Below are 25,735 nucleotides of genomic sequence, written 5' to 3'. Positions count from 1 at the left end.
AATGTGTGAAGGGAGCTGGAGGTTCCAGAGGGACGTGGGGGACGAGGTGGGTGCAGATAGATGCAGAATATAGAAAACACGTGGCTTGGGGTTTAGAGTCAGGTGAGCAGAGCAGAAATTACATGGGAAGCACAGCAAGACTCAGCAACAACCCCCAGAAAGAGAGGAATACTGAAAATGGAGAAGATGGAGACCTCATCAGTCACCAGAGCTTCATCTACAAACCCAAGCCACGAGGCCAGGCCAGCAGCTACAGCTTTATCCTTGTGGATTATGGAACAGCCACTGTGGGCAGTGAGGTATGGGCTGAAATGAAACCACAGTAGTATAAACCTCCTTTTATAGGTCATGCACAAGCTTCCCTTATCCTTTGAAAAGGACCTTTGATACATGAACAAACAAATAATTCATAGCCCAGTCAAGGATTTGCTTGATCTTCCCTACAAGCAGCATGTAGCCTCCTAGCAGGACACCCAGAAGCCACTTCTGCATGAAACATCACTTGACACAAAAAACACAACAAGAAAGGCTGCAAAACTCCATCCAGCAGCTTGCAACAGCTTCAGTTTGACCCTAAAGCATTTGAAAAGCAAGCAGCCTGCACACAAATGTGTGCTTGTCATTGCTGGTGTCCTCAGCAACAGGGGATGGGGCTGGTGTGCCATCCTGGCTCCTACCCACAGCACAGGGGTCCCCTCAGGCTGAGGGGTGGCCCCAGCAGGGCCAGCTTGAGGTGTAGAATCTTGTCTCAACTGGATCTCAAACCATACAGATGCACTTGTGTTTTGCTTGACTGCTTCATCTCCTTGCTGTGGTGCTGCTGTCTGCTATCCCCTCATCAGCTCCCTGAATACTTCAACTTAATCACTTGTAAAGTTCCTAGATGAATAGCTCCACTGAGGCAGTCCCCTCTCTTATCATTTTTAAGGAGCTGGCTGCTGAGACTGTTCCTTTTACAGCAGATTATTCCAGTGCACTCTGGTTCATTACATTTTAGCATGACAGAAAACTGGCAGCTACAGCTGTGATCTGAGGACAAAGCACCAGACACCTCCCAGGGCAGCAGGGAGCCTTCCCTTGGGATGCTGAGAATGGGTGAGCACTTAAAGGAGGTTATTTCACTTCAGAGGAAGGAACACAAGCATCACAGATGAGGTCTGTACCCCCAGCTGTCCCTCCATCCCCCGGCACAGCACAGGCAGCAGCTTGGCAGAGCTGAGAGGCAGCAACACACATGGGGTGGTTTTGCTTCCCTTACATAACAGACAGAGCCTTTCCAAGAGCTAAAAGCCTCACTCCTTGCCAGACAGGATCTGATTCTGTCACCTAGCACAAGCAAAGCCAGCAGAAAGCCACACATTTGGGCTCCTCAGGGCCATTCCAGCCATACCCATGTAATGAAGAGAGACTTCTTTGCATCTGGAATGGAAATGGCAGCTCCCCACCTGCTGTGGGCTCAGCATTCCATTTCCACAGCAAAACTGAGGAGTTACATGATTCAAATGGAAAAGAATCAAAACCCACCCACTTTTTACAAATGAGGGGATCAAAATGAGCAGGTTAGTGCTGGGCTTCCCTTGTCTGTGATTGCTGGCTCAGCAAGCAAAGCCTTTGAGCACAGGCTGCAGCCCAGACACAAAGGGCAGCCCCAGCAGTGGGCTCTGGCTGAGCTGGGGACCCTGCAGCAGGCACCAGAGACACACAGGGCATTTCTTGTGCTGGCTGAGACAATCCCCATGGCAGGAGCCCTCGTGGCTCTCACTGGCTGCAAGGGAAGCTCAGACACCTTCACCACCTGCCAGACAGCTGGAGCATCCTCTCCTGAGAGCTGCTGGAAGAGGGAGTTCTAGGAAAACATGAGCTTCCAGGAAGAATTGACATTTGCTCTGTGATCTTGCAAACTCTCAGCAGCTGCTGTTGGCAGTATGGGGCTGCAGAGCCTGTGGATGTGTATCTAGCTCTCTTGTCACACAGCCTGCATGCTCCCAATACCAGATAACAACCTTTACAAGCATGGGCTTGACAAACACAACAGAGAAGGGAATGAGGACAGTGAGCCACAATGCAGAGCAAATGTCACTCCCTGCCTAGGCTGCTGGATAAACCAGTTAAAACTAGCAAGTGCTTCAATTGCTCCCCAAACTTCCAGCTTTGATTGGAGAAATCAAACCCAAACTCAATGCTCCATTCATACAGTGCAGACACAGCTTGCTTTTTCCTCTAGTTAAGCAGCACTGACCACAATTCAGGGCAGAAATACCACCAGTGGCCTGCTAAAAATGCCAATGCTCTGCCTGCACTGAGCACAGCCACTGCCAGGGAGCAGAAGCCTGAGAGCACATCCTTCCATGATGGAGCAGGCAGCAAGGTCTCCAAACAGAAATCCAGCACAGGCACTGAGGTCTCTGCTGAAAGAGCCACCAACTGTGAGTCAAGCATATGCTGTGCCCATCTCCCAAAGAGGCAGAGAAGCAGGTGACCCCAGACCCTGCAGTCCCTGAATGCTGGGGATGAGGTTTGAACCTCCCTGAATGCTCAAGTGTTTCCTCCTGGCTGTGCAGAGCAGTGACCTGAGTGCTGGGGCTCACACTGCCACAGAGAATCACGGAGTTTTGGTTGGAAAACACCTTTAAGATGATCAAGTCCCAGCCCAACACTGACCCACAGCCCTCAGCACCTCAGCTCCATGGCTTTGGGATCCCTCCAGGGCTGGGCACTGCCCCAGCTCCCTGGGCAGCCTGGCAGAGGGGCTGACACCCCTCTCAGGGAAACACTTCTGACTCAGCTCCAGCCTCAACCTCCCCTGGGGCAACTCCAGCCCATTTGTCCTCTCGTCCTGGCATTCATTACTGGAGAGAAGAGATGGTTCCCTGGGCTCCTTCCTTTGCCTGGCTCATGTTCAGCCACTGTCTGTCAATACCCCCAAGGCCTTTCCCTCCAGCAGCTTTCCAGCCCCTCTGCCCCAGCCTGGATCATTGCCTGGGGTTGGTGTGGCCCATGTGCAAGACCCAGCACTTGGTCTTGTGGAACTTCATGCAATTGGCCTCAGCCCATGGCTCCAGCCTGGCCAGGGCTCTCTGCAAACCCTTCCTGCCCTCAAGCAGATCTATGCAACCACCCAGCTTGGTGCCATCTGCAAACTGACTGAGAGTGCCCTGGATCCATTTATCCAGATCACTGATGAAGATGTTAAATAGAACAATCCCCAGCACAGAACCACCCTGTATCCCCATGGCTGAGGACCCAGAGAGATGGTCACCTCGAGCTGGGGGCTCACAGGTGCTGCACATCAATTGCAGCCTCCTTCACTACAGCTCCAGCTCATCACTCCCCACAGGGAGAAGCCCATCTCGTTACTGCATCCCAGCACAAGATTCCTGCTCACAGCCTCTGTCAGGCAGAACAGAAAAAAATCAATCTTGTTTACAAACTTGATGGGCCCTGAGCACTAAACCCAGAGCATCCTGCCACCATCCCTTGGATTTAAAGGCAAGCCTGACAGCCACACGGATCTGACACCTCCATGGGGGAAATGGAGTGGTTTCAATTAGAAGCTCCTTTCAGCCTGTTCCTCCCTGATTTCTAAGAGTTTATAAAAGTGTCTGTCAGAAGGTATGTCAGTTAATAACTACAGAACACCCCCAATCTGTATAGCCCACTAACACAGGCAGCAGGACCCTGCCTGAGAGTGTCCCACGAGCTAATTTTGTGCCTTGGCTGTCTGAATCTTCCACTTGAGAACAAAAGTACCCCCAGCACAAGTGATGCATCATGTGTGCATCCCTCTTCTTTTCTCAGATAAACTCCCACCCTCTTCCACCTCATCCTACAAGTCTTTTTCTAGGTACCCAGCTGGCTGAGGTGTCCCTGTTATTTTGCAGTGGGTATGTGACAGCTCTCGAGCCATCAGGCCATCCATTTATAGAACAAAACCCTCTCCTTCTTTTGGGTACACTGTTCTCTATCCTGTTCCTTGTCCTCTGCTACTACTGCAACTTCATTATTAAACAATAAAATTCAATAATACACTCTCCAAGAGCCAAAAAGAAGCAGCTGGATGGGTCAGACAGATTAATTGCCTCTCTCCAGCTCCATCATTTGCTGCCCACACAAGCTACTCCCCGTACACCAGCCATGCCTTATTCATTTCACTGACAGAAAGAGCACATGTTCCCTCCTTGATGTAACACTGTGTGTGCACACACAAGCAAACCAGTAGCAGAACAAGCAACATTGATTTGTGCTGCAGCTTGGCAGATGATCTGGCAGGATGCACCCACGGGAAGGGTTTCTCTCACCAACTCAGCTGCGGTTCCTTGGACGAGGGGAAAGCATCATCCTCTCTCATGCTCAGCCTTTGCCACAGGGAGAGCAGGAGCAATTGAGGATGCACAGTGGAAAAATGCATGCATGGCACAGCTCTATTCTCCCCTCCCCAGCAGCTCAGACATCTCCATCTCACAGCACCACGTTGCCTGCCAACTAGTTTTTGCCATCAGCAGATCTTAGGGGTAACCTTCCTTTCCAGCCAGGCATTTGGAGCCACAGCTCCAAGGATGCTGAAGCTTCTCCTTTCACCAGGAAGGATCTCAACATCTGCTAAGCCACAGTTGGTTGTGTATGTTCAAGTTTTAGCTTAAAAATGGCAGAAGAGATCCTGATTCACCAGCCAAAGGGGCATCAGAGTCCAACCAGCTTTATGTTGTTAACAGATGAACAGCGATTAACAGTGATCACTAAGTGCAGGACACTGAGTGCAGAACACAGGCTGTGTGAGCTCCAGGGCTCATTGCAGTTGCTGTTGAGTGAAGCATGGCCAAGATTTTGCATGCAGCAGTCAAATCATTTGTCACCCTGGCAGCTGGTCAGCAGCCTTTTTACATTGTGCACCTCAGTGTTGCAGTGATGAGCATCTCAGACAATTACATTAGCTTCTGATTGCTCTTTGAAGCGTGGAAACATCAACCACACTGACAAGAAACTGGGTCAGAGCAGCTGTGTATGATTTACACAAAGTCATGCAAGACAAACAGGCCCAAGAGCAGGACTCAGGTCAGCAGAGGTCCAGCCAGCATGCTGACTGCACAACCACAGGCAGAAGCTGACCCTTAAAGATCACAGCTTTCCTCTGCAAATGCTCTGCATGTTGGTTTACACACACACTAAGGGGGAGGGGGGAAAGGCTTTTAAGCAAATGAGAGCAATGAACCTCGTTCCAGCAGTCTCTTGGACAAGTGCTGCTCCTGCTCACACTCTCCCATGGAGCAGCTCAGCCCAATGCAAAGCTGCTGCCCAAAGAGCATCCCCCTCCCTGCAGGCTCATGGCTCCCACATGCAATCTTGCTGAGGGCAGAGCTGAGCAGCACGTCTCTGCCTGTAATTGCATTGGCAGTAACTCACCTCCTTGGGAAGAGACAATCTTCTGCAGAAGAGCAGCCAGCCTGGCTGAGAGAGCAGAGCTGCAGCCCTGCAGCTCCCCAAGTGTAAAGGAAACCCCAGGGGCTGTGTGGCTGGGGACCAGGGAGCTGGGGTTGTGCCCCTAGGGAAGGTGCTGCAGGTGGCAGCAGCAATGGGATGATCAGGGGACTAGAATATCCTTCTTATGAGGAAAGGCTGTGGGACCTGGGGCTGTTCAGCCTGGGGAAGAGAAGGCTGAGCTCAGGGAGACCTCAGCAACACTGACAAGTACCTAAAGGGGGGTGTCTGGAGGATGGGGGGATGCTTTTTTTCTGTGGTGTCCAGTGCCAGGACAAGGGGTGATGGACATCAGCTGGAACACTAAAAAGTTCCAGATAAACACAAGGAGCAAGTCCTTTGGTGCTGAGGGGAGGGAGCCCTGGCCCAGGCTGCCCAGGGAGGGTGTGGAGGCTCCTTCTCAGGAGGTTTCCAACCCCACCTGGACACGTTCCTGTGCCCCCTGAGCCAGGGGAAGCTGCTGGAGCAGGGGCTGGGGCAGCTCTGCAAGGCCCTTCCAACCCCACCATCCAGGGATTCTTTGAAGGGCAGGACCCCCAGACATGCCTGTGACAGACATACTGCAGAAGCAAATTCCAGTTCCACAGAGGAAGCCAGGCAGAGGCTCTCCAGCTCCATCCCAGCTCCATCCCCCTGTTCAACTGAGCCCTGCACCCACACATGGTGTTGATGCCACTGCTGGCTGAGGCAGTGAAGTAATTCCTCCTTGCCCAAGCTTGTGTGAGTGTCCAGCTGCTCTGCACAATGCAGCAGCATCAGCTGCAAAATGGTTTGTAAATTATGCAGTGGGTATCAATAGACAAACATCAGCTGCAGTAGGGGAACACTCACCAGCACTGCCACAGACACATTGCAGGGTCCTGTAAAAACAAACAGCCATCTCCTGCAGCTTACAAGTCTCTTCTAATTATAAAGTGTTTATCATTTAGCAGAGGGAAGGGGCCAAGACCCAAGTAAATACTGAAGCTTAGCATCAAATACTAAGAGAATGAGCATAGATGGAAGATTAAATACTAGGCTGGAACTGCTTCATAGAATGGATTTAGGAATAAAGCTACTTAACCCAGTCACCTTCATCTTAATGTCAATACAAAAATGAGGCAAAACCCATCAAACACATTTCCTGCCCATCTCTACAGCTGGAAAACACATGTGTGCAGGGGCATGTTCCCTGCTCCACTTTCAGGTGTGCTGTGCTATGCCACAGACAGAGAAAGACTCGCCTGAAGAACCCAACTGGGATGGAGTTCAGGAGAATCTTCTTAAAGAACATCTCAGGATGCTGCTCTGGGTCTGCACTTCTCAGCCCACACACCACCAGTGACAGCATTGGCACAGGCTCCTCTCATCTTCAGCCATGTCCCCCCTTCCCCTCCTGGGCCCAGATGCAGATATGGAGCACCAGGATGCTCAGAGCCCAGCCTCACACCATGCAATGGAGATGCCACTTGCTAATGATGATGCTGTTAATGGTCCTGTACATATCAATGCAGCTTCTGCTCAGAGTGACCCTGCTGGGGCACAGCACCCAAGCCAGGGCAGCCAGGACTCTCAAAGGGTCTGTCAGTGACTCCCCTTGAGGGCAGGAAGGGACATACAGCACAGCCACAGCACAAGCATGGCCACATTGGCATCTGCACCTGGCAAAGACCATGGCCTGAGCTTGGCTCCTTTGGGCACCTGCAGGACAAAGCCCTTGCTGGTCATGGAAGGCCATTGCTGTGTCAGCAGTGGGCTCCAGCAGTGCTCTCATAGCCATGCTTACCCCTCCTTAACCCCAGAGTGGTGGGGTTGGAAGGGCCCTGCAGAGCTGCTCCAGCCCCAGCCCCTGCTCCAGCAGCTTCCCCTGGCTCAGGGGGCACAGGAACGTGTCCAGGTGGGGTTGGAAACCTCCTGAGAAGGAGCCTCCACACCCTCCCTGGGCAGCCTGGGCCAGGGCTTCCTCACCTCAGCACCAAAGGACTTGCTCCTTGTGTTCCAGTGGAACTTTTTAGTGTTCCAGCTCATGTCCATCACCCCTTGTCCTGTTGCTGGACATTAGAGAAGGAACTGTCCCCCCATCCTCCTGACACCCACCCTTTAGGTACCTGTCAGTGTTGCTGAGGTCTCCCTGAGCTCAGGCTTCTCTTCTCCAAGCTGAACAGCCCAGGTCCTGCAGCCTTTCCTCCTCACACACATGTTCCATCCCCTCAGCATCTTGGTTACATCTTCCTCATACCACAGTTTGTTGGTTCCTTTACATCCTCCTCCTCAGCATCCCTCCTCAGCATCCAGCCTCAGCATCCCTCCTCAGCATCCCTCCTCAGCCCTTTCCATACCTTCTGCCTTTTTTGTCTTTTGTTTTTTTTCCTTCTCCAACCATCTCCCAGCAGCTTGTTGACCCACAAACCTTACAGATAGCTTTGAAGAGAGAAAAAGCAAAGCCAGGAAGGCCAGTGCCTGCCTCAGCACTGTGGAACTGCAGGTTGCTGAGCTCCTGCTGGAAGCGTGGTGTGTGTGCCAGCAGGATCAATAACACCTGCAGCTCCACTCCCAAGGCCCAGCCACTCATTTAGAATTAACACTACAACTCCATTCTCTTCCCAAATCAATTCCTTGCCATTCTTTTCTCTTTGGTTCTTTTTTTTTAGAGGGATGAAATTGTATTTGACAAAGATCATCTGCTTTTAACATGTGCTAATGTGCTCTGCCATTTGTGGAGATGCTACTTAGGAAAGACAGCAGCTAAGGGAAGCAAGCAGCCAGCACCAAGGGCTACCACAGCACCCACAGTGCCTCCCAGTGAGGGATAACCTCAGAGCATTGGGCTCCCCAAGCTCTCAGGCTTGCATCCAACTCTCACCTAGCAACAGTCCAATTTGCAGCTGCAACCATGAAAAAAAGAGACAAGGAAAAATATATGTGACAAAATCCTTTACTAGATTCATTAAGGTCTCAGTTGCACTGTGGTCAAACTGGAAAGCATCCCTCCCCAGGCAAGGTGGCTCCTCTGAGGATGTCCTGCAGGCAGCTCTGCCCTGTCCCTCTGCCCAGTGTGGGCAGGATGCAGAGCATCCCCATTCCCAGCTCCCCACACACATGCCTGAGCCTCCAGACCCCAGGCTCCTTCCTTCCAATGCTGCAGTCCACTTGTAACTGCACATCATTCCTCCCAGGCTCCATGCTTCCAGTGGGGCAGGGCAGGTCTCTGTGCCTGGGGGACACAGAACAGATGCCAGGGAGCCCAGGGAGGGTGTGGAGGCACCTTCTCAGGAGAGTTCCAAACCCACCTGGGCACGTTCCTGTGCCCCCTGAGCCAGGGGAAGCTGCTTTAGCAGAGGCTTGGGCTGGGTGAGCTCTGCAGGACCCTTCCAACCCCACCATTCTATGATAAAGGTCCACACCAGCCCCTTTTCACATCAAGGGGAAGAAGCCCTCTGCTCCCCTTGACCCAGACCAGCAGTCAATGCTCACACCACACGCTGCATCAACATCCATCTCCCATGTCTCTGCAAACTCACTGCTCTCATGCCATCTAAAATATGAAGTTGTTTTCAATGTGTCTCTCAAGAGCTATTGCTACTGCTGACCCCTCCCTGGACCAGGCTGGCACATCCAGCCTCCAGCTCTCATCCATTATCAAGCCAAACTAGTCACTGTTTATTATGTTCCAAGCATTTCATCAGTGCTGAAGAGGAGAGGTGCTTGGTGCCAGCACAGGGGGAGGGACAGGGCAGCAGGCCCCAAGGAGGAGCAGAGAGAGCAGCATTGGAGCAGGTACCCCAGAGGGGTGGCTATCAGTGTGTGCCTGCACACAAAGGACAAGTTACCCCAAAACCAGACAGGGAACCTTGTGCAGAAACACACCAAGAGAGTAAAGTTCCAGCAGTGCATCAAGCTGGTGAAAGAGCCTTGTCAACAAATATCCTCAGGTAATAGAGAGGCTCCTGTCTTTCTCTTTATGTGCTGGGTTTGCAATCTTGCCTTGTCTTATTGCAAAAGCTGTAATCAATACTTTGCAGGCAGAGAGCAAAGCCATGACAGAGCCCCACTGTGAGGAAGGGAAAGAAATCCTGTCCAATCTCTGTGCCTGTGCAAGAGGAACAAAGTCAGTGTGAGGGAATGATCAATACCAGCCCTGGATCAAGTCTCCAGCTCCTCTTACCTTGGTACCTGGCCTGCCAGCATGGCCATTTCAGGACACACCACCCAAGACAATTCAAAGGCAGCTTGTCTTTCACACTTGTTTCTTTCCAACAACTGGTTTTCCAGCAGCCTTCTCCACAGTCCAACACATTCCCAGCATCTCTGCAACCTTCAGGACAACACTACTCAGTCATTTTTACCCTTGTTAAGTAATTTGAAGAGCACTGAAATGCAAAACCTGTGTCCAGGGGCTTTGTGCATCTCCAACAATGAGCTCTCAGTAGCTGAAATTCAAATGCAGTGGTTGAGTCCAGAGGATAATTCAATACCCAGAAATATTTAGTGAGGCAGTCTGAACTAGCTAAAAGAATGCATTTGCTTGAATTCAGTGGTAGGGCAGCACTGAACTGAACCCTCACTGCTAGTTATGCAGGAATGTTCCTCAAGGACACACTAAAGTAGGCACATCTGCAATTTACTGGTGTCTCCTTCAGTTCTCTAATGGATCTACCAAATGATTCCCTGCAAAGGGCTGACTGACCTGTGTCTCCAACACCCTGCTCCTGCCAAGGGCTTTGTCTCACTCACACTCCCCTTTAGGCAAGATGTGTTTCCCCTTGTATTTCAAGAGGATAACCAGCATGTCCATGCAGCAGCTGAGTATCTGTAACCTTCAGCCCGACAAGAATCCAACAAACCAATTGTGACACTTGTAATTTTAGGAGTAGTTTGCTCCAAAATTGTCAGCCAGTGATTTGTGTCTGGCTGGGCCACAGTTTCCACAGCCATCATCATTTCAGACACATCAAACAGCAATGGCACACCCAATCCCCAACCATAAATACCTCCCATCTTGAGCATTACTCCAACAAGAGACTGAGCAGAAAGCATCTTTCCCATGGGTGTTTCATGGGCAGGACTGATGGAAAGCAGCATCCACCAGAAGGCATCAACAGCCACCACTGAGGCTACTGCTAATGGGCAGATGGAGGGAGAGACTCCAAATGAACTCAGTACAAAGCTCTCCATGCCTTCAAACTCTCACTTTATCCAGGTCACAAAGGTGCTCCAGCCACCTTCTGCTAGAACACAACATCCAGGAGGAGAAAGCAAGGAATCCAGCCATGAAACTCAAGTTTAAAGCTCCTTAGTGATTCTTTCCCCAGCTACAGGCACAGATTTCACCCCCTCCAGCTCCTACTTGTGTAGCCCCTGTTTCTCACCCCATCAATGCAGCCACATGGTGCTTGGACACAACCCTGACAGGGGCTGCTAAAACTGCACATCAGCAACAGCCCCAGCAGGGCAGAGTCTCTCTGTGCAGGATGCCAGTGGCAGCATCAGTGATGGAAGCAAAACCTGGTGCTTTGTGCAACTTATAGAATCCCAGGAGAAAAGAAACTTCTCATGCATAATACTCAAGCAACAGTCAGCAGATAAAACAAACTCCAGAAGCACATACAGGTTTATGAGCTAATGTATAAAAGATGAAACAAATCAAAAGCCCCAAGCACTGTGGGTTTGGATTCATCTGCTGTGTATTTAAACAAAGGAAGCAGACTCCAGGGGGAATCTTTGCACTAAATGTCCAAATACTGCAATTCATTATCCTAAACTTCAATTGAACTGGTTCTTTGCTATCTAAAAGACACTGGAGTGACATGATGCCTCGATGGTCCCATATGCAGCACACAGAAAGGCATCTGACCAGCACCAGCTCTCACACCACAAACTGTTCCTCAGCAAAAGCTCTGGCCTGGCAGAGCACATGTGCACTCCATTCCCACAAACATTCCAGAAGGAGACAGCTCAGGAAGTCTCCAGATGTTCTCCTCCCTCTTTCTCTGCTACCAAGCAAATCCTGGATGAAGGGAGTGAGTGTACACTCAACAGGTTCACTGATGACATCAGACTGGGAGGACTGGCTGATGCACCAGAGGCTGTGCTGCCATTCAGCCAGAGCTGGACAGGCTGAGAGTTGGGCAGAGAGGAACTTGATGAGGTTCAACAAGGGCAAGGGCAGAGTCCTGCAGCTGGGAAGGAACAACTCCATCAGCAGCACAGGCTGGGGGTGACCTGCTGGAGAGCAGCTCTGGGAGAGAGACCTGGCAGTGCTGGGTGATAACAAACCACACATGAGCCAGCAACGTGCCCTCGTGGGCAAGAAGCCAATGGCAGCCTGGGGGCAGCAAGAAGAGTGTGGGCAGCAGGTCAAGGGAGGTTCTGCTCCCCCTCTATTTTGCCCTGCTGAGGCCTCATCTGGATACCAGTAGTAAGGCAAAGACACTCATTGTGGCAGCCTCAATGGATCAGCATAAAACAATCAGGTCCAGCAGCAGAGCAACTGCTCTCCTCACATTCAGCTTGTGATGTGCAGCAGCAAAAAGGCAGGTACAACAGGACCCAACTAAAGCAAGCACTCTCTCTAGTGTAGCACCAAAGACTTCATCCAAAGCTGCTTTTTTACAGAAAAAGAAACACTTCCCCTTAAATTTGCTCAAAGCATTGACCAAGTTTCTGCCCAAGCAATGGCCAGCAGCAGGGAAGAAACTCCATTTCACAGTATTTACAGCTGTGGTTTTATCCACAAACCACCTACTCACCACAGGCAGGACAGTCCTCTCAAAGCCTTTGCTCATCTGTTTGTTCTCCTGCTATTCAAGAAGCCAAGCAGAGCAAAGTTAACCCTGACTTTCCTGGGGTATCTGTAAAGTTCTCACTGCTCACTGGAGAGAGGACAAGGAGTTAGAAGCTTTAAGTGACTGCAAGAGAGATTTGTGTTAGACATGAGAGAGAGGTGCTAGGACAGATTGCCTGGGCAGGCAGCAAAGGCATCAGTGGAGGGCTTTGTGAGGAGGAAAAACACTCAGCAGAGCTGATCCTAGAGAGACCTGCAGCACCCAAGAGCCCCAGCAGGCAGAATTGAAGGGAGCAGCTCAGCCAGATGCCTTTGCACAGGCTGGAGTCTGGGAGGAATTACCAAGGGGGTGAGGCTGAAATGGGCTGGGGAAACAGCAACAAGGGCCACAACAGAGGCTGAGCTGTGACAAATCTTGTCTCCTCATTAACAGCAACAATTATAAGCTGTCATGAAGCATAATTATGCTACACACAGTGTTAGATTCATGGGGCAATTAGAGCCATTAATGACACCCCCCAGGCTGATGAGCAAAGAGCACTTGCAGCCCTGTGTCCTTCATTTTTCAGCAGACCACTGACAAATCCCACAGCAGATCAGAGAAGCCACTTCTTGCCTGCTGCACAGTGTCAAGCATTCATGACAAGTTACATTTTCTATCACTCCCAGTTACTACTGGCAGAGACTCCTTTCTTCTAATGAGCATTGACTTGTGCCTTTCATCTTATCTCTGTGTTGTGGGACCAGCAGCTGTGCCAGCTCACCTTGTAAAGCCTCCAAAGTCCTTCACACAGACACTGCCAGGGATGAAGCCAGCACAGACTGGAGACACTTCAGCCAGAGGAAAACACCTCAGATGCACCCAAACAGCCTCATGTGCTGGAGCCTTCACACAACTGGGCTGGGCTCCCTCCCTCGCTACCCAAGGCCAGAGGTGTCAAACCTGGTCCAGCAAACTCACTTTAAAATACCATTTAAACATCCTGACAAAGCACTAGAAACTGTTTCCTCCCTAAAACTGGTTTCAGTAGTGTCACCTCTGTGTAGGGCAGGGACACAGCCCACTAGTTAGACCATCACCAGCCCTAAGGAGCGTGAGGGCCAAGCTGTCCCACACAGTGAGAGCAGGACACAGGGCACCTCCCCAGCAAAGCCAGCTCCTGCTGTCAGAAATGGAGGGAAATAAACTGAGAGGGAAACTTATCTACAGCACAAATGCACGTTCCTGTCAAAGCAGAGTGGCTGACAGCTATTTCTGGAACCTGGCCTCCATCAGATTAATTCAACATCAGCTTGAAGTTGTCTCATTTGCAGCAAATCTGCCTGGTAAATATTAACCTTGGGCTTTGTTGAAATTCTCCTTGCAGATATTACAAGAGATTGGATGGAAAAGATGAAGCAGAAAGAGACAACTTTACAGCAAATGTCAGGCAGATCCTGCAGGTCACCGTTTCATTTACACAAAAGCCATTGCAAGGCCACCACAGAGGAAACGGTGTGAAGGGGCCACAGCTCCTGCCTCCTGAAATTGGGAGTCCAAAGGCATCAGTGCTGAGAAGCCTACCAGAACCAAAATGGGGATGGACAGGTGATCATCCACAGTGCAACTGAACTTCTCACTCGCCTCCCAAGCACCTGCTGGAAATAGGGTTTGTGATGAGAGTGAAGAGCAGAGCAGCATCTGGCTCTAGCTGTGCATTAGGCAAGAAAAGCACTCTAAATGTATTTACAGTGACAGAACCTCTCTTTTTATTTGAGAGGAGATGTTAAACAGATGCCAAGGCTACTCCCTTCCACCCTAGAGATGGCTGCATCTCAGTGGTCCCTGAAATGATCCATCAGGAAGGTGCAAAGCCAGGGAAGCCTGTCAGGTACGTGGGGGTTCCATCAGGCAGAGGTGCAGTACAGAAGGATGGATGCTGAAGCAGCTCAGCTTCCACACAGCAGTAATTAGCAGTGCCATAAATCCTATTAGTCTTTTCTCATCTCTCCTAATTTCAGTGTGAGGATACAAATGTTCTTGCAGCAGCAGGATGATTTCAGCACTTAAATCATGGTTACAGGCGTGCTGGCTTGGGGATTGAGCTCAAACAGCTTCCCCAGTTCAGTGGGAAATGAAGATCAGAGCAGAGAAGCCCATCCCTCCCTCACCTCCCAGCCCCAGAGAGTCCCCACAGATGGCAAGTGGTGTGGAGAAACTTCCCCTTTGCTTCTGCCAGGTGATTTCCTTTGGATTTAGACACAAGAAGCTGCACCATGTGCTTGGCCCTAAGTAGCACCCTGGATCCATCCCAGATCCATCTCAGATCCAGGCCCCACGGCATCACCAGACACACAGACACCTCAGCAGCCCTACAATCATAGAACCATGGTTGGAAAAGACTTTTAAGATCATCAAGTCCAACCATTCACCTCACACTGCCAAGCCCATCAGGGTGAGCCAAGTGATTTCAGACACCAGCACATCCCACACTTCAGGTGCAGCCAGAAAGTCCTTGGAGAAGATCAAAGGATAAAGAGAGAAGATCCAGAGCTGCAAAGTGGCACCTGAGACAGCTCAGAGAGCTGCCAGCCAGGTGGGGACTCAGCCCTGGGGCTGTCTCTGCTCCCCAAAGCAACCAGCCCTTGAACAAACTCAGGGTTCAACCTCCCGTGGCTACAAAAGCTGCAACAAAGACAGTGGCTGAGAAGTTTCACAGGCAAGAAGGATCCAGCAGACTTTCCCCCACTGAGCCCTCCAAAGCCACCACCACAGGGCCATAGAGGCAGAGCCAGATTTGCTGTGCCATCACCTTGGCTGGTTTAACACCCCTAAACTCCCATCATATTGACCTGCCTCTAGCTCAGGGGTTTTTGTCCTTGGTAAAGACTTTCTGCAAGCCTTAAAAGATTTCTGATGCAAGCACCCAAAATTATTCCCATAGCACTATGCTAATGCAGGGCTCTACAACACACCAGGAAACTTTCAACCCTTAAAAAGCCATTTTCTGATATTTGACCAGACATCACACACTGCTCCACAGAGAGTGACTAATGACCTGCTTGCTGGGAGAGGGGAGAAAAACTTAATTATGTCCATTAAATTACCTCAAATATTTGTCCTCAGAGAATGTGAATTATTTAAGCTCAACACAGAGAAACCTGAAACATTAGCAAAAGCCTCCTGGGACTCACTGTGTAAATTCTCCCCCCTCCAAACAGATGGGGAAAGCATGGTGAGCTGCCACACAGCCACTGAAGCAACCAACAGCCCTGAGATTGCAATCTGATAGTTTAAATAAGGTCTTCTTAAGGAGGGCACCAAGCAAAAAGCAGCTACTCAGAGCACAGGGGGAGGTTTCCCACCTCCTGGAGGAAAGCAGCACAGCTGACACAATTGAAACCTGAAAAGCTTCAAGTAGCTCCTGAAGGGCAGCTCTGATTCCTCAGGAAAAGCTCCCTCTCTCCTACCACATCTGACAGCAGTGCAGATGGATTGGTTGGGGCTTACTTTGCTATTCTTCTCTCTATTTATTTTCTACCAGGTGAAAAGGAAGAGGTGCAAGGTATCCCCTGGGCACCAGGCACAGGGAGCAAAGGGTCTTTTCAGGTGTATCTCACTGAAGAAAAGCTCTCACACATCCCAGCTGGTGGTCTGCCATCTCCTCTGCCCCAGAGGAGCCTCACTAAGAGGCCAGCCATGCACACAGCCAGTTAGCACCCCATAGCCAATTACACCTTTCAGAGAAGAAAGGTGCTAACAGCTAGAGGAAGAGAAGAACCCCCTGATCCTGGGGTAGGAGATGTCCACCTGCACTCCACATCACACTCACAACAGCCTCTGCTCACCTGGGACCACAGAGACCACGCTGGGACCACATCCCAAACTGGGAGGGTGCCCAAGAGGAGACATTAGCCCAGCACCCCTCTGCTTTCAGAGGCTCCCAGGCTCTGAGAGGAGCAGGGCAGCTGCTATCCCACCCCCAGGGCTGATCCTCCCTCCTGCCTTTGAACACAAGATCAAAGTGGCCACAGCATCAGATCCATTAGAGATCCCCATTAAGGCAGAGCTCATAACCATTCTTGTAGCTGTTGTTAAATGTAACCTTGTGAGCTGCAAAGCGACCAAATTATTGTGTCTAAAGCATGACAAGGGGATGTTAATGTCCCAGAGTAATCTGACAGTTACAGACAAAGCTGTGGGAAATGCCCAACAGCATCCAGAGCTCTGGCACCTCTGCCCAGCCAACACCACTCTGCAGAGCAGCTCCCAGCAACACACCCCACTGCCACCCTTCAAATGAAGGTCTGGCTGTTAGCTGGGGAGCTGCAATCAACTAAAGGAGTCACAGTGCTGACAAAAGGCAATCCCACTCCTCTGAGCCGCTCTCAGGCAGCAGGCAGACTGGGGAGGTCTGGCAGCAACACAGACTGACAGGGACAGAGACTGGCAGAGGACACTGACAGGCACTTTTACCTCTGCATCCCCCGTCCTTCTCCTCGAAGCCAGGACTGCAGGAGCACTTGCCAATGGGGACCAGCCACTCGCCCTCTGCGCTGCAGTGCATCCTGGGGGGGTTATCCACATCCACTTCAGCATGAGCCACACAAGTGCCTTTAACTTCTACCAAAGTGGCAAAGGCTGTTTCTGACACTGTGTCTGGAAACAGGGCCAGGTTCTGCACGGTGCTGAGGCACTTCTTGTAATAGACCCGCACAGAGACCAGCGCAACGCACGCACCCACGTCCTGGAAGCCCAGGTGGAAGCCTCTTTTGCTCAAGTGCCCAATCTCCCTCAGTTCAGTGTTCAGCTTCATCTTACGCTCCCCCAGGTCTCCCTGTGTGAAGCTCTCATCAGCAGCAATGGTGTCAATCTTGGTGTGCTTGCTCTCACGGACACCACGGCCCAGGTCAGAGTCAGACTCAATGTAGTAGAGGTTGAAAGTCTCCTTGCAGGTGCCTGTCACGCCAGGGATGCTGTTGCAGTCCCGTAGGGTGAACTTCAGCTCGATGAAGATCCTCTGCCCATCACCCCTGGCAATCCAGCCTGTCTGCAGCCAGTTGTTCTGGTTTGGCTCCATGACATTGCAGACCTGGTACGTGCGTATCGGCTTGTAATTCTCATCCACGCCGCTGATCTCTTCCCACTGGGGAAAGAACACAAAGAGCTGTGACAGCTCAGGAGCTGCTGTGAGCAAGAACCAGCTGCCCCAGCAGAAACACACCCAGCAGTATAAATATCACCAGCACGAGCCTCTCCACCTACAGGCCACTGTGTCACAGGCACTCAGCCCACCAAACCCACAAAGTGCTGTGGGACCGTCACCCAGCTGAGCCCTTCACAAGGTGCAAATGTAGAGACACCAGCAGAAAGAGACACCAGGCACTGGTGCAGATGTAGAGACACCAGGCACTGGCACCAGACCTTCTTAAACAAAGCTTAACATGAAACTGGACACATCATCTTCTGAGAAGGCAGAGCCTTTGTCTCCCACACACTCCTTGGATTTTCCTGTCCCTGTGCAGCACTACCACACAGAGCAATGCCAGAGGGGGCTGGGCTACCCAGAGAAGTCAAAGGAGATGTGACACCAGTGACACCATCATACAAGCACAGATATTGTCAACAGCAGCTTCTCCAGCAGGTGTTTCAGCTGGAAAAGGACAACTCCTGGCTGCAAGTGAAATAGTGTTTCCCCAAAGTTACCAGCAGACATTCTGATTAGTGAAATGATTATAGAAGGTCACAGAATCATGATGGTTGGAAAAGACCTTTAAGCTCATGGAGTCCCAGCCCTCCCCTCACCCTGCTCAGCCCAGCACTAAGCCACAGCCCTCAGCACCTCAGCTTTGGGATCTTTCCACTGCCCCAGCTCCCTGGGCAGCTCATTCCAATGCTTAATAACCCTCTCAGTAAAAAAGTTCTTCCTAATTTCCAGTCTAACCTCCAATCTGATGATTCAACCCTCACAGCCTTAAGGATGACCTGGCAATTCCCAAAGCTATTCTTTCTGGGGGTACATTTACACAAGATTGCCAAACATACCCAAACCAGAGTTTCTTCTGCAGACTAACACCCAGGCAATGCAGATGACACCAGGATCTAACACTATTCCCTCTGGATGCTTTGTTTCTACTCTGGAAAATGAATCCAAAGTGGCATTTCCCAACACATTGTCCTGAGAGCAGCTACAGACTGACCCTGGCAGCAGTGCAAGGACCTGATCAAACAAACCCAACACGATGCAGAGCTCCTGAGGATCCCACCCAGCCACAGAGCCAGCCTGCTCCCCAGGAGCACACACTGGCACACAAACTGCAGTGTAAAGCCTTCACTGGATGGTGTTCATTTGCTTACTACAGCAGCACACAGCTGGTTTTGAGGAGGCTTCCCACTCACATACCCAGCACCTCACCTCTTGCTCAGCTCCCCAGTGCTGATCAACAGCTCCCCAGTGCTGATCAACAGCTCATGCCAAGCTGCCCATTCACCCCCAGCTCAGGGAGACCCCAAAGCTGCCAACCCCCTTCCCCAGCTCCACGTGTGGACTCACTGAGCACCAAAGGGCAGAAGCCCTGCAGCAGTGCAGTGACAGTCCCACCTCCACACTCACCCCGTTGGATGGGTGCGAGGTCCAGCCCAGCTCCGCTTGCGATTCCTTTGAGTCCAGCAGGACAACTGCAGGGAACACAAGACGTTAGAGAGCAAACTCAGGGACTCAGGAAACAACCTCCCCTTGCACCCCTTCCCAGACACCCCCTGCCTGAGCGGTGGGACGTGCCCCAGAGCACAGGCAGCAGCTCCCACCAGCGAGCACGGCACGGAGCACGACAGGCTGCAGAGCTCTGGGCAAAGCATCCCGAGGTGATGTGGCAGCGAGGTGATGAGCACCCTGACCTAGGGAGGTTGACATCCCAGGGGAGGCTGCTGCCCTTCTCCAGGCACTCTGCAGGACGATCCCTCTGCCACCAGCAGCCCAGGGTGCCACTGCACCACTGCAGGTACCGCTCGGAAGACACAACTTCCCTGGCAGACGATGTCCTTTTCTCCACAGAACACCTCACTCTCCGGCTGACAGGAGAAGGTGTTTTCCCCATGTTCAAGGTTTCACGATCCTTCCAGAGCCAGCAAGCAGCGGCAGCCCCCGACCGGCAAGTTGGCTGGTCTCAGACTCGGCTCACACCACGCACGGAGGACACATCCTCGGCAGCCGTTCCGCCGATGCCTCTCCAGGTGGCAGCGAGGCACGGTGGCTCTGGCCCCGCCCGGTACGGTCCGTGCCCCGGAGCCGTTCCCGCCCGCCCGGCCGCTACCGACAGGAGCTCGTTCCTCCCCGGGATCGCAGGGTCCGGGACTCCCGAGTCCTCCCGCTCGGAGCCTCCCGCCTCGTCCCGCTCCTCCCGCGGGTCCCCGCGCCCCGGAGAACGGCGGCACATCCCCCCCCCCCCCCCTCCCGAAGCCACCGCCGCGCCCGCGGGGGGTTACCGGGGACCCTGCGGGGACACAGGAGAAGCGCGGCCGGACTCGATCCGACCTGCCGCCACCGGAACGGACCCGCCGGCTCTGCCAGCGAGCCGCGCCCGCCTCTCCCGGGGGGGGGGGGGGCGCCGGCCACCGCAACGCGCCGCTCGACCCGCCACGGGCGATTAACGCCGGGAGCCGCCGCCGGGCACGGGAGACGCGGCGCGGCGTGGCCGGCAACGCCGGAGCCCCGGGGACTCTGCCGGCGCCGCGGCTCACCCTGCTCGGCGGCGGCGCGGGGCAGCAGCAGGGGCAGCACCGGCAGCAGCAGCAGCGGCACCGGCAGCAGCGCGCGGGGAACGCCGCGGCCGCCGCGCGCCGTCGCCATGGCGCCGCCGACTCCGCGCGCCCCGCGCCGCCGCCGCCGCGCTCCGGCCGCCGCGCCCCGCCCCCTGCCCCGCGCGGCCAATCGCCAACCGCCGCCGGGGCGTGGCCCGGCGCCCGCCGGCCAATCGGCGGCGAGCGCCGGGGCGCGAGGCGGGGGCGGGGCGGGGCGGCGCGCGCCGTTCACTCCGGAGCCGACTGATGGCAACGGCGGCTCCTGCCGCAGCGGCCGCGCTGCGGGATCCTGAGCTGGGGCTGCCCCCTGCCCGCCGCCCGCAGCCGCGACTGGCCTCCCCAGCAAGCCGGGGCACGGCCGGAGCACGGACAGCCCTTGGCGATGCCGAAACGTTCTGTCCTTGTGGTCAAAGCCGTAACTAAGGGTGCTGAGGGACCCTCGCAGCAGATGACATTTGCTCCCAGCTGCCACTGGCAGGCAGTTGGTGACGATTCAGAGCGTTATTTGTGTTACTTGGGCACTGCAGGGACCACGAGAGCAGCAGCACGGGTCTCAACACCTCCCTTGCCTGCAGGCCATGCCCAGGAATGCCAGTCTCACCTCAAACGCTCTGTTCTGCCTTGCTGGCTTGACTTTGTGCCAAGCTCCTCCAAGCCCCAGAGGCTGCTGTAAAAATCAGAGTGGCCTGAAAAAAACCCCACAGCAAAAGGCAGGTCCTGGCAGGGCAGGTCCTGGCAGAGCCCTGCAAAGGGCAGCGCTGCATCAGCCAGCAAGGCACAGGGAGAGTGCAGAGAGGCTGGCTGTCAGGGGGTGCAGACAAGCTGTGTGCTGCCAGGCCCACAGCCTCCTGCGCTGGGGGAGACACTCCACCAGGTTTGCTGTAAGCAGCAGGTTTTGTGAGTCCCTGCACAATTCAGGGAGGCTGAATGCCCATCAGTTTCACACCTGATGCGCCAGAGCTTGTTTGTGTGGCAGCACTTGTCCCTGTGGGATGTTCCCTTTGCTGTCATTATGTGCTGTCAGGTGTAAAACGTGGCAAATCTGGACTAAAAATATTGTGTCTCCATCTAGCCAGAGAATCATAGAATCGTTTTGAGTGAAAAAGACCATTAATATTACCAAGCCCTGCACTGACCCACAGCCCTCAGCACCTCAGCTCCACGGCTTTGGGATCCCTCCAGGGCTGGGCACTGCCCCAGCTCCCTGGGCAGCCTGGCACAGGGCTGACACCCCTCTCAGGGAAACAGTTCTGCCTCAGCTCCAACCTCAACCTCCCCTGGGGCAACTCCAGCCCATTTTCTCTTGTCCTGTCATTCATCACTGAGGGGAAGAGCCTGACCCCCAGCTCCCTGCAGCCTCCTGTCAGGGAGTGTCAGAGAGTGCTGCTGGCTGCCCTCAGCCTCCTCTTCTCCAGGCTCAACACCCCCATTCCCTCAGCCCCTCCCCAGCCCCTTGTGCTCCAGCCCCTTCCCCAGCTCTGTGCCCGGCTCTGGCCACGCTGCAGCCCCTCAGTGTCCCTGTGGCAGTGAGTGAGGGGCCCAGCACTGAGCACAGCCCTGGAGCTGCAGCCTCCCCAGGGCACAGGGAACAATCCCTGCCCTGCTCCTGCTGCCACCCCACTGCTGAGCCCAGCCAGGATGCCCTTGGCCTTCTTGCCCCCCTGGGCACGCTGCTGGCTCCTGTTCAGCTGCTGCTGATCAACACCCCCAGGTCCTTTCTCTCTGGGCAGCTTTCCAGCCACACACCCCCAAGCCTGTAGCTTTGCCTGGGATTGTCATGGCCAAGTGCAGAACCCATCACTTTTCTTTGTTAGCCCTCATACACCTGGCCTTGGCCCATCACTCCAGGCCTCTGAAGAGCCTGGCTGCCCTCAAGCAGATCTACACTCCCATCAGTGAACTGAGAGTGTGCTCAAGCCCTTTCCCCAACCCACTGATAAAGACGTGAAACACCCCAGCACTGAGCCCTGGGGAAGATCACTATTGACCAGCTGCCAACTGGAGACCTCACACAGCCTGGCCAGGCTGTGGCACTCCATGTACACCCATGCTCATGGGGGTGGGTGCTCTGACCACAGCCCAGGCCCTGCCTGCAGCCATCGCCCCCACGGTGGGCAATGCAGGCCTCAGCCACTGACAACAGGCATGAAGAGCACTCAGAGCACAGGGCTGTGCCTGGGCACAGAAAGCTGAGGTTTGGGTTGCCCTGGCAGCAAAGATTTGCCCAGCTAAACCATCACCACCCACGCCATGAGGTGTGTGAGGCCCACTGAATGTGCCCGTGTGAGCTGGCGTAGGCACAGCCCTGCAGGGGAAGAGCAGTGCCATGTGTCTGCAAAACCCTTCAACACCTGCAGGTGTTAGGCACTAAAGCCTGAATTCTGCAGTGCCTCACACAATCACACAATGGTGGGGGCTGGAAGGGACTTGTACACATCATCCAGTCCAACCAAAGCAGCTTCCCCTGGCTCAGGGGGCACAGGAACGTGTCCAGATGGGGTTGGAAACCTCCTGAGAAGGAGCCTCCACACCCTCCCTGGGCAGCCTGGGCCAGGGCTCCCTCACCTCAGCACTCAAAGAGTTTCTCCTTATGTTTAAATGGAATTTTTTGTGTTCCAGCTTCTTCCCATCACCCCTTGTCCTGTCACTGGATACAACAAAGTGCTGCCCCAACCTCCTGCCACCCACCAGTTAGGTACTGGTAAATATTAATGAGATCCCCCTGCAGTCTCCTCCAGACTAATCAGCCCCAGGTACTTTCCTCATAAAATAGCAGCCTTTCCCTATAAGGAAGATGCTCCAGTCCCCTGATCATCTTGGTGGCCCTGCACTGGCCTCTCCCCAGCAGTTCCCTGTCCCTCTGGAGCTGGGGAGCCCAGAACTGGACACAGGACTCCAGCTGAAGCCTCAGCAGGGCAGAGCAGAAGGGGAGAACCTTCCTCAACCTGCTGCCCACACTGTTTTTGTTGCATCCCAGAACACCATTGGCCTTCTTGCCCACAAGGCCACATTGCTGGCTTCTTGATGGCTCATTCTTTGCCATTTCACTCCCCAGCCCCCAAGTCCTTCAGTTTAAAGCCCTCTTGATCAAGCTGGCCAGCCTGTTCCCAAATATCCCAGTGCCCTTGTGAGAGGGCCTGTCCTGCCCTGTCAAATTACAGTCCCAACATGCAGAATTTTACTGGAGCAGGTATCCTGCTGCTGCCTGCTGCCAGACTCAGATTTACACATTGCATAACAGGATTAATTAGAGATGGTGATTGCAGTTCATTTGCCTCATACTCCAGCTTCCAAGTGCTCTCTTCCTGAAGTTACTAAGACTACCCATGTGAATACATTTAAGCAGGTGTGAAAGTCCCTGCAGGATCAGGAATCCTGAGTGACCCAGGTACTAGCTCAAAACCCCAAATGCTCTGTTTCTTTAACCTGTTCCACAGGAATCTTGCCTTTCCAAGCATTTTTTAACACCTAATGTTTCCATAGGTGCTCCTACCTGCAGCCCAGGAGCTCCAGCAAGCTGAGGGTACAGCCCTGCTGGCTGAGGTTACAAGTTCATTCAATTAACACTCTCCCTCCATGCCAGGGCAGGGAAGAAAAAGACAGGCTTTATTTATAATCCTCCTCTAGTGGAAGCCAGAAGAAGTGGCCCATTATTACTGAAGAGTTTTCCAAGCCACCCAGGAAGAAAAGTGATGTTTAGTTGTCATTAAAGGCTCCTGCCTGCATCACAATTTCATGCCATGTTAACTTCTGGGGTTGCTTTTGCATGTAAATTTTTAAGAAGTAAACCAGAAAAACCCAAGCACTTGACCTTTAATCACAGTTATTTGTGTGATCAGTCAGGTGTAGGGAAAAAGCTGGTTTGTGCTTGAAAGATGCCCTTTAAACCTAGATGGCTCTAATATAACACACAGCTCACATGGTGTAATAGATGGGATCTTGCTCAGCAGCCTCTGGGGCACAACAGCCACCATTTAGTATTCATGCCCAGGATCTTGCTGCTGCTACACTGGAAGATATTCATGTCATGAGGCAAGTTGATCCAGAGCCCTGGGACAGCTTCGTTCACCACCAAGGCCCGTGGGAGGTGGACACATCCATGCCAGCAAAGAACAAACCAGGGAAGAGTGTTTTCCATGTAGATGGAGGCTTCTGATGACCAGGGATGGGCCTCTGAGCCAACACATGGGCTGTGGCACAGCCAAGTCAGTGCCAAGGACACGGCCCCACGGGCTCAAGGGGAAACAGGAGGAGAGGAGAGGAAAGGGGCTCAGGTTGCACCAGGGGAGGTTGAGATTGGAGCTGAGGAAGAACTGTTTCCCTGAGGGGGCTGTTAAGCATTGGAACTGGCTGCCCAGGGAGGTGGGGCAGTCCCCAGCCCTGGAGATCTTTAAAAGGTGCACAGATGAGGTGCTGAGGGCCATGGGCTTGTCAGGGTGAGGGGACTTGGACTCAATGATCTTGAAGGTCTGTCCCAACCTTAATGATTCTGTGATTCAAATGATGCAGAGATGAAGGGCAGCAAGCAGGGCAGAGGGATGCTGTCCCCAGGATGGCACAGCACACCAGCTATCTCCTCCAGCACCAGTGCCACAGTGAGGGGCCAGTTTCTGTAAGTGAAGGGAGAGGAACACCCCTGGGCTGTCACTCACATCCAGCACTCAGGTAGCTTCCCTTCCCCTGCTCCTGAGTGCTACCACAGCCCCAGGATGAGCCTGGAGAGATGAGAATGTGAAAGCAGATGCCTCCAGGCTCCAGATTGGCAGGGGAACTTCTGCAAAGAGCTGGGACCAGCACAGCCCCAGCAAATGTGTAATTCACTGAGCTGAGCTATTACCTGCTCTAAGTGGAGACAGAAAGATAGTTTTGAAACCACAGTGAAAATAACCCTCCTGGAAAAAAAAATCAATACAAACACCAAGGAAAAAAGGATCAGAATCTGAGCCCATCAATTCCTGAGATAAAGAGCTGAAAGTCTCAGTGGGAGGACAGCCAGACCTAGACTGAAAAACAAAACTTTGCTGCTTTTGCTGACAAATGACTTTTTAAGCTAAAGGACAAAGGAGCCAGGAGGATGGGAGCCTTGCTATGTGGCTGCCAGAGCTGCCCTTGAAGAAAGAAGGAGCAGGCAGATACTTCTCTTTCCTCTTCCACACTTGAAAGGATTTTCTTACAATACACAACAAGGGATTTGTGCAATTTCATGCTGTTTGGGGTGTATCACAAAAAAACCATGCTCCAGGATGAGTTCTGCTGCTCGTGCTGTGGCCAGGCTGGAGGCAGAGCAGAGCAGGCAACAGCAGCACAGCACAAGTGCATCTGGCATTAAGCAAATATCCCAAGCTGGAAAGCAGCAGAGATGGTGCAGCTGAAAAGATCTACAGGCAGGACTCACTAATCCATTGCCACAGCTGCTCCTGGGGCTCAGACACCAATTCCCAGCAGGGCCAGGCTCCCACAGCGCCGTCTCCTCCCTGCACCAACTGCTGCAAATCACAGCAAAGAGAAAAGTTCAAGTCCAGCTTCCCCATAAATCTGCTGATCAAAGCTGCACAGCCCCACAGGGTGGGCTGCAAGAGGGAAGTACTCTGTGTGTTAACTCCTTTTAACTCCTGTGTTGTTTGTCTGAAAATAAAAGCACCCAGAGTTATGCATTTGTTTTTAATGCCTTAATTTCCCTGTCAGATGTGTTCTCTTTGCTTCAGGATCTCTGTACT

The 25,735-nt window shown here is 52.9% G+C and overlaps 1 protein-coding gene across 1 annotated transcript in view; it reads right to left on the bottom strand.

The window, feature by feature from the left end:
- EPHA10 (EPH receptor A10) overlaps positions 1–20,067 on the bottom strand; it is a 41,711-nt gene extending 21,644 nt beyond the window's left edge. Inside the window, exons 1-3 of the mRNA XM_062014720.1 lie at positions 19,959–20,067; positions 18,832–18,896; positions 16,695–17,364 (exon numbers count right to left, since the gene is read on the bottom strand). Of these exons, the coding sequence (XP_061870704.1) occupies positions 16,695–17,364; positions 18,832–18,896; positions 19,959–20,067 (844 nt within the window). The remainder of the gene's footprint in view (positions 1–16,694; positions 17,365–18,831; positions 18,897–19,958) is intronic.
- Positions 20,068–25,735: the final 5,668 nt, after the last annotated feature.

The sequence above is a fragment of the Colius striatus genome, chromosome 24, assembly GCF_028858725.1.
Source record: "Colius striatus isolate bColStr4 chromosome 24, bColStr4.1.hap1, whole genome shotgun sequence".
In the NCBI taxonomy this organism is placed as follows: domain Eukaryota; kingdom Metazoa; phylum Chordata; class Aves; order Coliiformes; family Coliidae; genus Colius; species Colius striatus.
This window is presented reverse-complemented; position numbering and strand designations above follow the sequence as displayed.